At 42.6% G+C, this 15,463-nt stretch overlaps 1 protein-coding gene across 1 annotated transcript; it reads left to right on the forward strand.

Annotated features, from left to right (window-relative positions):
* The first annotated feature begins 3,153 nt into the window (after nt 1-3,153).
* Nucleotides 3,154-14,451, forward strand: CREBL2 (cAMP responsive element binding protein like 2). The gene is made up of 4 exons (XM_058804903.1): nt 3,154-3,345; nt 10,179-10,376; nt 11,758-11,905; nt 12,621-14,451. Coding segments are annotated over exons 1-4 (363 nt in total). The 5' UTR covers nt 3,154-3,330; the 3' UTR covers nt 12,623-14,451.
* The last annotated feature ends 1,012 nt before the right edge of the window (nt 14,452-15,463 follow it).

The following is a 15,463-nucleotide window of genomic DNA, read 5'->3' on the forward strand; positions in this document are numbered from 1 at the left end:
AAGATATAGAATATTAGATAAATAAACTTTTTTTGGGTCGCTCCTCAGTGACAAGTGCTTTAACTGATGGGTTTAAATGACAAGTGAAAGGTGTTCTCTGCCTCAGTGTGAACAGAGTTGAAATTGAAAGACAGAAATTGAAAGACAGAATTTCTTCTATTTCCAGAAACATTTCTTGGGTATCATATTAAAGAATGCAGAAAAGTGCAATTTCTCTATCAGTTCCACAAAAAAAACCCCAAACACCAAGGGATTGAAAGACAGGCTGTTCTTGCACTGTCTTTGCCCAGTGGCAAAGGAGTTAGCATCTCTATTAAAGCAATTAACATCTCAGTACATTTGGAAAACAAGCAAGAGAATATCTTAACTTTATCTTTGCCTGCACATCTATAAATGAACTCATCTCAAAGGCTCTGAATCTCTAAAGACTCCACAAACGTACAGTGGAGTAATTTCAGCAAAATGCTTGATACCAAAAGATTGCAAGATTTATTTTTATTTCAGGCAGGATTTCAGAGGAACAGATTTTGAATTGCCTGAATTAACACATTTACAGATCTGGGGAGAATAAATGCCTGGTTGGGATGTGTTGAAATACGAGCACATGGTGCAAAATCACCCTGTGAGTTATATCCCTTTTTTTTAGTCACACTGACATAAGCAATGATTTTTAAGCTATTGCCTGATTGCTGAACTCACTTTATTTATCTTCCTCAAAGTCTCTCTGGATCTCAGAAGCACAGCTCTTCTTTTAACAAATATTACTAATTCCATCAGGGACCTGCCAATAGTTATTGCGCAAAACACTTTGTGACACTGAATGTAACACAAGGTAGGATTTCCTTGGTGAACATCACTGTGGTTTAAATGTTTAAACAGCTAAAATCAGTTTAAAATGTCATAATCTTATCCTCTCTCTGTGCATATCTACATATAAATAATATCCAGTTCCATTCACAATTGTTCTTTCTGACAGACTCCCACTCAACTCACAAGTCTGAATTCACCCAGGAGGACAGCAGAGGCAGAGTGGAAAAGCAGAATGCAGTGCTTAGTTTGAGTTGTTCCCTGCTAACATACAGATCCCCTTAAGTGCTGAGGCAGGGAACTTGTGCTTTATCCAGAAGCTGGGAGCTCTGCCTCTCACCTGCCATAAAGCAGGATGGGCAGTGTGGGGCAATCGAGTGGGAAGAAAAGATGCAGCTACAACTTTAATTTGCTGGTTAAAAGGATTCTGGCCTTTCTGAATCAGCACCAGGGCTCTGTCTAATCTCCTTCCTCCACTCATGTTGCAACAGAGAGTTGCCTAAGTGAGTTATGTTGGCTCTCTGCCACTCAATATTTCCCTTCACCCGGGAAACCCCCAGCTGGCTTTTAAAGGCAGCTTTATGGCCCGAGGACAGTGCCAAAGGCAGGAGGAGGCGCCTCACCACCCTCTGGAAGAATTTGAAGGTAAAGATGGGGGTGGGATCACAGAAGACAAGCTCATAGCAAGCCATTCCTTCCACTTTATTAGTTGATGTTTGACACGTTGATCATCCCTGCTTTTTTACTACTATTATTTCAAAGGAGAGTTACCAGAACTGATTCATTGTTTTTTGGACAAGCAGTGTGCAAACTGCCTTGTATTTGACAACATATAAGTTATAGTTATAAAAAAAAAAGCTTTAGAAAGTGCTTTGTCTCTGCCATCTAGCAAGCATATCCCTCCAAGAGGAAGGTCTGTGATTCAGGGGGAAAATCCCATGACAAAGCCTTCAGCCCTAACAATTGCATGTAAAAGAGATTAAGTCATGGGAAACTCTTGCATGAATAAAAAGAAACATGCAGCAACATGAAACACGCCAAGCTTCAGGTTTCACCACCAGCTTGAAATGTGGGCCGTACTGAAGAGCATTGTGTACTGGGGTACCTGTGAAAAATGCATATTTTATGATTGGCTTTTCACAAATATTAAAATTAATATTGTATGTGTTGTGTTAGAAAGTAATGCTGTATTAATTCTCTTAAATAATGTGTTAAATATAGTTTTAGGTTATAACAAAATGTTAAAATAGAAACTATGCTAGGTAGGATATTTCTTTTTCTAAAGAAAGGACTCACACTGAGGTAGCAGCCACAGGACACCTAAATCTTTCAGAGAAAGAGAATTTATTGCTCCATTATCAGGAGAAACGAACAACTTCCCGCCTTGCTTGGGTAGGATGACACCATTAGGATTAGGAGGAAGAAGCTGAAGATGACCAGACAGAATCCTGTGTTTGAATGGAATTTATACATCATGTATGAGATGTATGAACATGCAACAGGCTGTTGTTTTTAAGGGTTAATCCTTTGTTAATGGGGGTCCTTTTTTGGGCTTATGCTGCCCAGAAGAAGGTACCCGGATGTCCGCAACTCTTTGTCTCTATTGTCTCATATTGTCCTAATTCAAATTGTCCAAATTATAATTACTCTAATTGTATTGTATTATTGTACTATTCTTATAACCATTTTATTACTATTAAACTTTTAAAAACAAGTGATTGGCGTTTTTCACATACCTGTGTCCTTCCAGCAAGCACAGAGCTCATTTGGGGGCACGGACATGGGAGGATGGCCGGGGTTTACCTCAGGGATTCCGCATGAGCCCTGCGCCCACATGGAAATGGGGGGAACTGGGTATTCTCCAGGAATTACAGGCTCAGTAGTGTGCAGGTGGCCTGGAAAATTCGGCTCTGTCTTCAAGAACTCTTAGGGCAAAGCAAGGCAAAAACCAGCAGAAAACTTAAATTTGTTGTGTTATGGGTTTGGGTTTTTTGCATCTAGCCCGTGCTAGGGTGGGAGCCGGCAGCCCTGACCCCACCAGCCCCTGGTCATCTTTCCGGAGCCATTGCGGCTGCAGCAGAACAGCCGTGGAATGGTGCGAGCGATAGAAAAAACACAAACAAACAAACAAACACCAACAAAACAACAAATTCAGTTGTTGCGGGGTGAGGCGGCAGAGCGCCCGGAGCCTCCTGGGAAATGTAGTTCGCTCGCTCGGGGAGGCGAGGACAAATCACCGCGCCACTCCTTGGCTGGCCTGCTGGGAGTTGTAGTTTATTCTGTCCCCGCCAGGGCGGCGGCCAATAGCGACGGGGGCCGAACAAGACTATAATTCCCAGCGTGCACCGCTCTGCCGGCGCCACCGCTCCGCTGTTCTGTAAACAAAGATGGCAGCGGGCGATGGCGGCGGCGGGCGGCCCTGAGGCTCTTTGAGCGCTGGTGTCTGCCGGGGCTGCGGGCGGGCGGCTCCGTCTGCTCCTCGAGCAGGGGCTGCGGCGAGGCGGATCGGGGCTGGCGGCACACATGGATGACAGCAAGGTAAGGGCCTGCTGGCGCTGGGGGCAGCCGGTGAGGCTCTTGGTGCAGGGACCCTTCTGAAATCTGCTCTTGGCCAGCTCTGCTTCCCGCAGCTGATAGCAAGGAAGGGTTGCCCGCTTAGTTCTTGCTTGCAGCGCTTCGATGCTGCTTCTGGCGATTCCTTAAACCTCCAGGCATGGACAAAGGCTGGGTACCAGCAGTGTGGTGTGGTGCAGAGCCTCATGCTCCCAGCAGCAGCCTGGATTGATTATAAATAGCACAAATGGTGAGGTACGAGGGCAGCAGCGTGGGCTGCAGCCTTGTACTGGGTGCTGGAGCTTGGAGTCTTCCAGCATTAGAAGAATTTCATGAGAGCAGCACAGTGGCATCCCTGAAGGTGTGGGGTGCCAGCTGAGCGAAGATGAACATGAGAAGGTGCCCAAGGAATGGATCTTCCTCCATCCTCCTGCTTAAAGTGTCCCAAATGGTGTGCACAAATGGTGAGGTCGAGGGCAGCAGCGTGGATTGCAGCCTCATACTGGCTGCTGGAACCTGGATTCTTCCAGCATTGGAAGAATTTCATGAGAGCAGCACAGTGGCATCCCTGACGGTGTGGGGTTCCAGCTGAGTGAAGATGACCATGAGGAGGTGCCCAAGGAACAGATCTTCCTCCACCCTCCTACTTAGAGTGTTCCTAAAGCAGAGCCTGTAGGGACAGCAGCCGTGCCTGCTCACTGCAGCCCAGATCCAGCTGAGGCTGGGTGTTTCAGCTCCCTTCAGTGCTGGTTAAGCCTTATCCACGGGGTTTTTACTGGAACAAAATTACACAGCCTATGAAGATCTGCTTTAATTCAAAGCAAGAAAAAATGCTTGACACAATTTCTTAAGGAATAAAGAAATTTAGAAGTGATCAGTAATTTGGTAATCCACAATCCACAGAATGGGTTGCAAGGCTCTGAAAGGTTTGTGGTGATCTGCTGTTTTAACATGTATGCTATTTTATTTTATTAAGGCCTTACCTGAAAGCTGTGAAGGAGGTTGGGGGAAATCTGCATCACTGATGTCTCACAACTCTGGGAACTCCATGAATGTTTGTGTAATTTGGGCAGTAGTTTAGAAGATCCAGAAGATTTAGTTCTGGAGGTGTATATAGTTCATGAACATTATCTGATTTTTATTTCTTTTTATGTCCTTCTCTGAATTAGGCTCTTTTTATTACCCAACTTCCGAATTTTCATTTAAAAATAATTTTTGGTCTGCCATTATGTCATGTGGAGTCATGATAGCATGCCTTTTTTTTTTTCCCCTGAAACATTTTTTGACACATTTACTAAATAAAATAAATCTATTTACCCAGTCAGTAAGTTGAATCTTTGGTCTTTTTTTTTTCTTTTTTAAAATTGATGTTGAGTTGAATAAGAAAAAGCAACAGAGTGGAATATTCACTCTTCTTGCTATCTTCACTCCCAAGTACAGTTTTTATCATTCATGAGGCTGCAGGTCACCTTGAGGAGTTGGTGACTCCATTCAAGAGATGCCATTTCCCTTAGGAGGGCTCTTCCCATTGCAGGTTGTTGTGTCAGGATGAGGCAAGCACTATTTATTTATTCATTACTCATTTTATGGCCACTGTGATTACACTGGAGTCAGCATGTCCTTGAAATCTCCTAAAAATTCCACTTTCCTCCTTGCTGAGGGGGTTGGCCTGTGAAAGGACTTTCCCTGCAAAAACTCAACCAACTAAATTGTGTTGGTAGTGTAGTGACCATTCTATAACTCCCTGCAGCCAAGTTCAGTGTTTCTTTCATCTAATTGACACAAGGAATTTAGAACTGAGCTTGCAGGCTGCAGAGTTTTCCCTAATTCATAGTGCATTTTAATTTAGCTTCTTGTCTGATTTAAGAGGACATTAGAAGAATGGTTCTTGTCAACACATTCCTCAAAATTGGAAGGAAATAGCAAGAAATAAAGGGAGAGGTAGAATATCTTAGCATCAGATCTAGAAGAATTTCATGTTTCATTTCAGAAGGATGTTCTTAAAATATTCACACACACACAAAAAAAACCAAAAAACAAACAAAACCCCAAACAAACAAACAACCCCAAAGAACACCCACCCAAAATATGACCTCCTTTTCTTCTATAGAACTGCTTTTAACCTAAGGGTTGTTCAGGTACTGGCCTCACTTCTTGCTGTGATTTATCTATTGGGTGTGGAAGGGAAAGAATTTAGTGATGGAGCTGTTACTTGCAGTTAATTCATGTTAAAACATCAGTTGTGCATCTCTGAAGTCTTTGGACAGAGGAAAAAGGAGAGGCTGTGTTGTGGTGGCTTCAGCCTTTATAGGTGAAATTTCTTGATTATTTTACAAGGCTACATATAACATATTATGTATTTGTTATATGCATTGGGAAGCAGAGAGTAGGGACTAGGGTAAGAAGTTGGTAACTTGTTGGTCAACATTAAAATACAGTTTTATACAGCTAACTGCAATCTTTTGTATTAATTACAGAGTTTTTTGTAGGGGACACTGAAAATAGTTATTTTAGTAATTAACTTCTCAGTTTATGTCCAGAAATGAGAAACAAAAGTTTGTAATGTCAATTTTGTTATTCCAGTGAAGTTAAAACCAAGCAAACAAAAACCAGACCAACACCAAAAAAGGTTGGGATTGCTGTCTTTTATTACAAATATTCTTGTCTTGCACAGAAAATATATTATATAATATATTTGTGGATCCAGCAAGTGTTGATTTCTTGCTCTGGTGTTCATGCAGCTTTCCTTTCCAAGGGAACACATGCTGTTCCAGCAGGGGAAGGCTCTCAGCAAAGGGCTACACCCAAGGAGCTGGGCTGATTTCCACACAGGTCTTAGCAAAACTTCTTTCATCCTTATAACATACATTCAACATTCTTGAGAACTAACATCCCACTATCCATTTATTACAATTAAACATAAAGCATTCTCATTACTGCTTGCTTGGAAATATAAAACCTTAACAGCTTTGGTTATAGTTTGATAGGAGCAATTTCAAATCATTACATGTTTGAAAAAGCTCCTGCTCAGCATTGCTCAGATGACACATCTCATATTTGCGAGGAGCCATAAAAAATGGAGGAGATTAAAGTCTCTAAACAGTTTTATTTTATTTCATTGTTACAGTGGGCTGGGAGGATACACATGGTAGAGTTAGCTGACCATCCCTGAGCTCTAACAGAACTCCCTGAATTCTAACAGAGACGTGTTTAGAAAAGTGCCTGATTTCGGTTCATGAGAACTGAGAGGATGTGTAGGGCCCAGTGGTGGACACAATTCCTGTGTGAGGCTGTAGGTCCTTCCTTGGGGAAGAGCAGGGCTGTCACCTGTGGCAAGGTGGCATCTGAGTGCCTGCTGCCCTGAACTTTAGCACTTACCCATCTGGGTGCCTGCATAACTCTTTGTGAAAACTTTATTTATCCCTAGCTCATGCTTTTTTAAAACAGACCTTGCAGCAAAGACAGACAGTATTCTTGATGCCTCTGTGCTGAACGTGGCATTCTTAAGACATGAAGCACTTTGTATGGTGAGAGTTTCAGGATTAATTTCTGTTGACACATCTGCTTCAGACTTAGATTGTGTTTGCTCACTAAATAGTATCTTACATTTTTGGATCATTATCGGATGCAGTTTGTCTGCCAGTGAAAGTAAAAGAATTGTGTTGGGCATATAAAATGTCATGAAATGGAGGAATAACAAGCATGCTCTCTAGCTGGGTTTTGTACTGCTACTGTGAGTGGTATGCTTTGAATTGGAAGATCAGAAAACTTCATCTTTGTTAGGAGACTTGTGACTGGCTTCATTTACTTTCTGATTTTATAAAAATGTTTGCAAGTGGGAATAGATTCCCTCTACTGTAACACAGCACTTAGGTTTTATTTCTAACAAATAATTTTTATAGTTTTATATAAATTGTGTAGATGATCACCAGTTTCATGCTGCATTAAGTTCTGCAGACCTTTACCTTCAGCTGCAAATGCAATGCAGAGTCTGCCTGAGATGGATCTCAAGTACTGGTTGATGGAGCTGCTTGTTCATTGGTAAATAAACTCAGAGCTTCTGGGAGATGCTGACCTGGTCAGTGTGATCAGCATTGCCTGGGCTGCTGTTGCTTTAATCTGCTAAATTGATTCAAACTTGCAAATCTCATGATGAGGCCAACTCTACCCCGGTCTTCTATCTGAGGGGCTCAGCTCCTCAGGGTTGTGAGTGAGGAGCTGATACAGTGTAGTCTATTGTATGTGCACCTCCTTCCTGTGGAGGACCCCTCTGCTGTTCATTTTGGAGAGATCTGCTGCAGGCTTCTAGTAAAAAAACCCAGAAGTCTGAGGAATTTTCTATATCAGGTCAAGTAATTGCAGCTATTTCCAATTCCAGGTCAAATAACTTTGTGCCTGAGCACTGATGGGAGGCAAGAATGAGGTTATGGGCTAAGGAGGGTATTAAGAGGAAATTGTGGAGTCACAGAATAGGCTGAGTTGGAAGGGACCAATTGGGATCATCGTGTCCAACTCCTGCCCTGTGCAGGACACCCCAAGAACCACACCATGTGCCTGAGAAAAGAGTTATGTTCTTCTGTTTTCTGAGTGAACTGAAATGGGAGCTTGGTCAGATCTCTAACTGACGCATGCCTTTGTTAATATATCTATGAAAATTTTTATGATTAATGTTGTTCTGAGTCTTGATTGCTTATGACTCCCTGAAAAAACCCCAAATCTCAACTGCTGAATGCTAATAGATCACATATTTTATAAACTGCAGAGGAATACAAAAGGACAAAAAATGTTTGCTTGGTCTGTTGCCATGTTCAGTATCAACTATCACTTCTGCTTTGTCTTCTTTCTGTCACATCAGCACAGAAACTGAGCAGGCAAACAGGACTAGAAGCCAGGGAGATATGGGAATGCTGTATGGGGGCAAAGGATTTCTCAGGCCTTTTTTCTCAGCTGGGTTGCTTAAAGTTACAGCAGGAGCTTCTAAATATTGGTGAGGAAAAACTGACAAGAATGCAGGATTTGAATAAATTGCTTGTAATTGCTGCCTTTTCAGGGTGATGTGTACTTTTTGTTCTCATAGGAGTGTGGTGTGTGCTGGGGCCCCAGCCTTGAGTGGCAGCTCACTCTAGTTCTAGAGGGTCAGAACCCAGAGTGGCCAGGGCTTTTTGAGAGAGCTGCAGTGTGTTTCTACAAGACCTTATCTAGCTCTTGAATTCAGAGATTTGCTTTGAAATACATTGCATTAGCACAGAAAAAGCCTCAGGTGCTAAAAGTCTTTGAGAACTGAAGTACTTTGGCTGTAGTGTGTATAATGTAATATCCACCAATCTTCCAAGTGTGAGTAATAATAGAGAGCAAATTGTGAGTGCCTACAGCCCCACCTGAGAAAATTCTGTATAGTTTCACCTTCTGCTGAGCTGGGCATGTGGATCACACCATCCACAACCAGGAGAATGTTTCCATGAGAGGACAGACCTTGCCATGCCTGAAAAGGCACAGTCACTTTCCCTTCCTTAGAGCTCCTGCCCCCTGCCTTGGCCACATCTGGTTACTTTTATTTTTGAACTACATTCATTTTTTTGAGCTAGAAAATCTTATGGGGAGCACCTTGATGAAGTAAAGAATTTAAACTGTATTCAGCAGTTCAAATGTAAAAGAGCTTAGTTTTTTTTTTCCCTGTGCTCTTCTGAATGTATTGTGTTTGTTTCATTATACAGATGTCCATTAAGTACTTTCTGTTCTTTCATTTGCTTATGGTAGGCAGCTACTCCTGAATAAATCAGGAGGGACAATACAGAGAGGGTAGGATTATGTTGGCATGTGATTGTTGACTCACTTTCCAAAGAAAGAATAGGCTCAATTGTATAATCCTTTTTTTCCCTCTTCATTCTGGCACGTCAACTCACTATGTTATTGTTTTTATTGCAGCTTGCTAAGTTTGCAGAACAAGTGACTTCTTTGAATGTTAAAAATTACTTGTTTGTAGCTTTTCACAGTAAAAGTGCTTTTTTAAAAATGATGAACTCTGATATTTTAAACACTGCCTGTTAGAAAAAGTCTGTCTGTGTGCAGGATGGTGAAATACTAAGGCAGCAGTGAAATTCTTGTATGTAGGTGTGTGTGTTAGGTGTATTTCTCCACACCCCCTCTAGTCAAACAGTGTGGTCAGAATGCAAATAAAGAGAAATTCTCACTTCAGAGGGAGCTGGAGTGTGTGGCTGATGTAATGTTTACTAGGTGATACTGCCCAATGACCAGTGAACTAATCTGCAGACCATATTTAAGATTTTCTTGTGCCATGCCCCCATGTTAAGAATGAAATATTTGAGTGGGGAAATGCAGAGTAAACCTGGGTTTATTTTATTTTTTTAAATTTTTATTTGTAGCAGCAGAAGCTCTCAGACCTGTAAAAAAGGAGCTACAAAGAAGAGGGGAAGGTGATTGCAAAACCTGCATTCCATAGGGCAAGAAACTAGAGAGTTACATTTCTGCAAGGGAGAGTTACATTTCCAGACCTGCTAGAGCACCAGCTGTTGGTGATATGAAAACAATTTCACTGCAAGCTGATTATGCCTCCTCAATAACCAGATGCCCTCATAGATACCTGAAATAGTGTATTGAGTTCTGGGCTCCCCAGTATGAGAGAGAAATAGAGCCACTGGAGAGAATCCTGAAAACTTCAGAGCTCAGCATTCTTATTTCCTCTGTTGCTCCGGGATGGATATGCAAGATTTTGTACTTGAGATTCCTAATATTTACTGTCTCATGGTTCCAGCACTACCTTTGCAGAACAGGATCTTTACTGTGCCTTTCCTTTCCAGGTGGTTGGAGGCAAGGTAAAGAAACCAGGCAAACGAGGTCGTAAACCAGCCAAAATAGACTTGAAGGCAAAACTTGAAAGAAGTCGTCAGAGTGCAAGAGAGTGCAGAGCCAGGAAGAAGCTGAGGTACCAGTACCTGGAAGAGCTGGTTTCAAGCAGAGAGAGAGCCATCTGTGCTCTCAGAGAAGAGCTTGAAATGGTAAGGAGCTATCATTTAACCTAACCCTCAGTATTGTCTGGGACCTGTGTCATGAACACTTGTTCTCGGGACCACAGTGACTGACAGTGGCATTTGGCTGGCCAGGAGGTATCAAAACATCAGATGCATCCAGCTGTTTGCCTGCTTTGGTGTGTAGAATACAAACTCATGTCACAAGTTATCTGCTGGTTCTGAACTGGAAGCAAGCAAAGGAAGTGCCATTATATTTGAGTGTGTTGGCTTTGAAATGTCTGCTTTTGAAACACTTTTGACAGAGGTAGATTGTGAGAAGAGGTGTTGAAATATCAAAGGGCAAGCATATATCCACAGAGTGCCATTGCTTCTCTGCTGGTGAGGAGGATTCTTGCAACATGCTCTCTTTGTAGGTGGTTCCAGGATGTGTAAGATTGGGGTCTTGGCCAAATGAGCAGCATTAACCAAAGAGAATGTTTCGGCTGGAAATACAGACACAGTGTTGCCCTGTTTTTTTAAGATTTTCTAAGCCTTCTGATGCCGACATTCTTGTAGAGAACTTTCTCACACACTTTCTGTAAGTAACTCATTGTTTTGCATTCCTTCATGGAGGAGGAGAAAGCTGATGGACTGTTGGTCTGTCCAGTGTCATTGGAGAGGTGGCACTGTCACCCTCCAATCCACTGTCACTCTCAGAAAACTATAAATGTTGGAGTCAGAAAATAAACTTCTTTTTTTTTCTTCACCTTGAGAACTGCGGTGTGTGCTTGTGTTCTTTCACGTCCTATAGTGACAACACAGTGGTGTCATTGAAACATCACCAATGCTGAGAATGCTGCATTGACCTGACTTTAGGTTTGTTTGAATGGGCAGGGCTGATCACTACAAGTCAGCAGGTTTATGATCAGGTGAAAAGCCAGCCAACTCTCCACAGTTTTTTGATGTGCTTCAGGGTTTGGCAATGAAGGATTTAAGATGAGGGAAGTAGGAATAAGGTACATGTGCTTCCACTGTGCCTTGTGCAGTTGGAAAGGACCTCTCAGTAGTCCGTGAGCCCCAGAGTCATGTGAAATATTTGTTTTTAATAGGCCATGAACTGGAACGGTATTCTCGCATGCCAGCAGCGAGAAATTGCACAGAGTGTTCCATGTTGTTTAATAATTACAGCATTCTGTCTGGGGCTGCCTCTGAGCAGCAGTTTATTGACTGAAAGAGGCTTTGCTGAGGCCAGGTATGCAGCCTTGGCCACGTGCTCAGCTCATTAGGGCTCTGCAGTTTCGTAAGAGGCTTCAGCTCAGTACGTTCAGACCTTCCATGAATGGACAGGAAGGTAAAGATTCCAGCCCTGGTTTGTCTGCTAATGTGATCCTGGCACTTTGCTAAGGCCTAATGTGTTTGCATATTTCAGTACAAGCAGTGGTGCGTGGCCATGGACCAAGGGAAAATCCCCTCGGAAATAAAAGCCCTGCTAACTGGAGAGGAGCAAGGCAAAGCACAGCAGAACTCAACCAAACTTGCCAAGGCTGCAAAGACAGAGGCAAACAGCAGCAATCCCTGTAAGTATCCAGCCTGTGATTAATTCCTGTTTTGTTACATCTTTTGTGGTGTAGGAGGATGGCTGTGGTGTAGGAAGAAACATAAGGATGTGCTTTTGGGAAGAAATAGTTGATTGAAACAAAGAGCTTAGTGGGTGGTACAAAGACTCTGTGTAATGTTTACATGGACAACACAGAAATTCCACTATAGAGGAAGCTGGGCAATTATTTTAAAAGACTCTGTGTTTCACCAAAGCCTGTGGAGACCTGTGAAGACCTTAATTTCTTACAGCATTTTCTGTTTTTTTTTTAATGCAAGCTAAATGGAGCACATTAAACATAATTGAACTTTAAAAACTTTACCAAGAAAACATTATTCTAGCTGCAAGCACTCCAAGAGAGAAATGCTGGACGTGGGATTTTCTATGGAGTCTTCTTTCTGACTCCTTTGTGCTTGTGCAGGGAATGGAATAGGTTTCTTCTGGGAATTGGAAAGTGAGAAGATATAAAGTCATATTCCTGATATATATATATATGCAAAGGGAGAGAATTAAGGTATAGCATGGGCAATTCTAGATCTTACTTCTAATTTTTTAATAGTTTGTGCTACCGGCTAAATTACACTTCACTGAATTTTTTTAAAAAACAGGAGTTTCTAGCTTTATGTTTTTCATGATCAACATGAAAACCACTCTTCCAACCATAACAATCTTCTCCCCCTGTTCTTCATTCTCAGGAGGCTGATGCAGAACCTTCCATGCTGCAGCAGAGTTGGCTTGGGAGCTGGCAGGAGGAAGAATGCTGTTCTGAAGAGTGGCTGCATCCCCAGGTGCAGGGGGAAGGATCCCAGTCTGTTCTCTTCTCTTTGCTCCTCCCCACATGAAATTCTTTGATTATGGTGCTCCTAAGGCTTTGTGGGTGGGGCTTTTGGAGCAGCAGATGTTGGTGTAAGTGGAGCCTTGTTCTTCCTTTCTCTACCCTGCGCTCCCCAAATACAGCTATGGCAGCTTTGGGGTGTTCCCAGCACAAGAGTGAGGCTGCTTTTATGTCAGAGCCCGGAATTAGGCTGGCTTTGTGTTTGGTGGTTATGTGGTTGTTAACTGTTGTGGGAGTGTGGGAGGTTCTGTAAAAGAAAATCAAGAGAAGGATCTTGTAACAGCTTTGCTAAAGCCAAACCCACTATTGTAGGTTGAGGAGAAGGAGCTGGATCAAAATGTTTCAGTAAGATTGATAGCAATGTCATTTGTAACCTAAATGCAGCTCTTGTTGCTGCTCTTGTCATCCATCTTTAATGCAGCATGTCTTTTGTGTGACTGGGATTCTTAAAGAGATACTAGATACATTTCCTGCTTGTCCTGGTTTAGGGCAAATTTGGGAGGAAACTTCCAAATGGATCCCTTTAGAAAGCAGATTCAAGCAACCCCTCCCCTCAAGATTTCCTTGCAGAAAAAAGTGGAAAAAGTCTGTTTGTTTAACAAGCAAAGTATTCACAAGCATAAAAAATGAATAATATTAAACAAACCTCTCCCTGTTCTGAAGAGATGGCAAATTCAGAAAATCCTTTTCATGGGGTGTGGTAGGCTTGCTCAGTCTCTCCTCCTGCACTGGAAAATGCTGCATCCCAGGCCCTGGTGGGCTACAGACATGAGCTCCTGGTGTTTTTCTGGGTTTTCAGTCCAGAGCAGGGCCAATGAGTTCCAAGAAAAAGAAATGCCACAGTGTGGTGAACTTCTCTGCCTCGGCTAGCTAAAAAAGCTGACTAAAGGCAAAGGAGAGCTCTGTCCTGCTGTTCTTGCTGCAGATAACACAGTCTGTGAGAGACAATGCAGAGGAGCAAGTGCAGTTTCTGCAAACAAGCTGTGCTCTTCTTCTCCTGCCCTTTGCTCTCAGAACCAGTCTTAAAGGTGCAGAACTTAATATCCAGCATAAACAGAACAGACAGCTGGGGCTCCAAGCATCATAAAGTCACCCTAGGGCATCACTTCTGCCCATCCTTCTTCCAGCAGGTGCATTTTCCACACACTGTGCTCCTGGGAAGACAGTCAAGGCATGTCCCTGCAGCCTGCTTCCAGCAGAGGAACAGCTGCCATTCCCTCTCACCCACTGTGCCCTGATACCTTTCCATAGCTGCCTACATTTTGGGCCCTAGTACCTCTCTGGACAGCAGCTTAATGTGAATTCTGCTATGCTGTCCTGGTTTCCCAGCCAAAGACATTGCCAGGAACTGGTAGCAAGGAGAGCAAGTGGAATCAGTTTGGTTTTGTAGTAAGAAAGGTTGTGGCAAAACTCTTGTGGGTTAATGACCAAGACGTACTCATCCCAGTTATTGAGAGATAACCTGCCACTTTCCTCAGACTGCTCTTTCTCCTGGATATGCTTTTTGTATTCTCATGATGCAATGTGGAGAGTTGAGCTCCTGGGGTTTTCAGAGAGTGTTTGGCTTGCTTATTCTATTTTGTTTATGACAGTGTCTTTCTCTGTATTTTATGAAATGCATGGAACATTTTTTAATCTTCTATTTTCAGCATTGTTTCATAGAATAAATATTATAATGAACGACTTTGCTAGACCGAGTGTTGCTTTTTTTTATTTAACTAATTGGGTCTGTTTAGCATTGTGTCAGTTCAGGATGGGGTGAAAACACTGAAGATAATCAAGTACCATATTTCAGTGTACAGCACAATTGTTTTCAGAATTGCATTCTAAGCACCTATATCTTGAACCTTAATGCATGGTTTTAGGTTTATTCTTTAGACCCTGCAACCAGGCACCCAGCAATTGCTAAAAATGTTGCACACACACACAAGACTATTAAGAGAGGTTGAGTCTCACTGAAGTAGAGATGGGGAGGATGTGAGAGTTCATGTTGTGTTGTCCATGTCCTGTCCTGCCCACCCATCCCCATCATCCACCCTCTATATCTGAAGGTCTGTGCTGCAGTTTGTCCTGAAAGATAGTGATAAAACCAAGCCCTAAGTTTGGGGATTTTTGTTGAATTTGAATCCTTACCTGTTCACTTTCCTGGATTTTGTGGGGGAAGAAAAACCCCAGGTCAAATGTTCAGAACTATAGTCTGCCAACCTTGTGGTTGGACTTTATAACATGATCATACTGGAAATGGATTATTTTGGGTTAGAATTAGTGTTACACAGTCCACTTTCAGATGTAAACCATGTCTTGTAATTAGACACATATTTCAAATGTTATGCAGATGTTTAAGTGTCTTTCAGAATTAGGGATGTAGAAAACATGGCAGAGCAGTCGTGATGCGTGACCTGAGCAGCTCTGCCCATCACTCAGTAACGTGACAAACCCAGCTCTGATCTTGCCAGAAACACCCTGCTTGTTTTCTTCCCTCTTTGTTTCACATGCTGTGAGACCAAACAGGAAGCCTTTCAGTAGAAAGGTTTCTTTTGTGGAGGAAATGGAGAGTGGGAATTTCTCATTGTGGTGAGCAGCAGTTTCTTCTGTTCCTTGTCATGGTGGCTCCTGCTTCTTGGCTTAGTCAGCACTTGACATTACAAGGCTGTGTTTGGCAAGCCTGGCCCCAACTCTGTGGCATGAATAGTGGTGCCCATG

Source organism: Ammospiza caudacuta, chromosome 5, assembly GCF_027887145.1.
Source record: "Ammospiza caudacuta isolate bAmmCau1 chromosome 5, bAmmCau1.pri, whole genome shotgun sequence".
Taxonomy (NCBI): Eukaryota; Metazoa; Chordata; class Aves; order Passeriformes; family Passerellidae; genus Ammospiza; species Ammospiza caudacuta.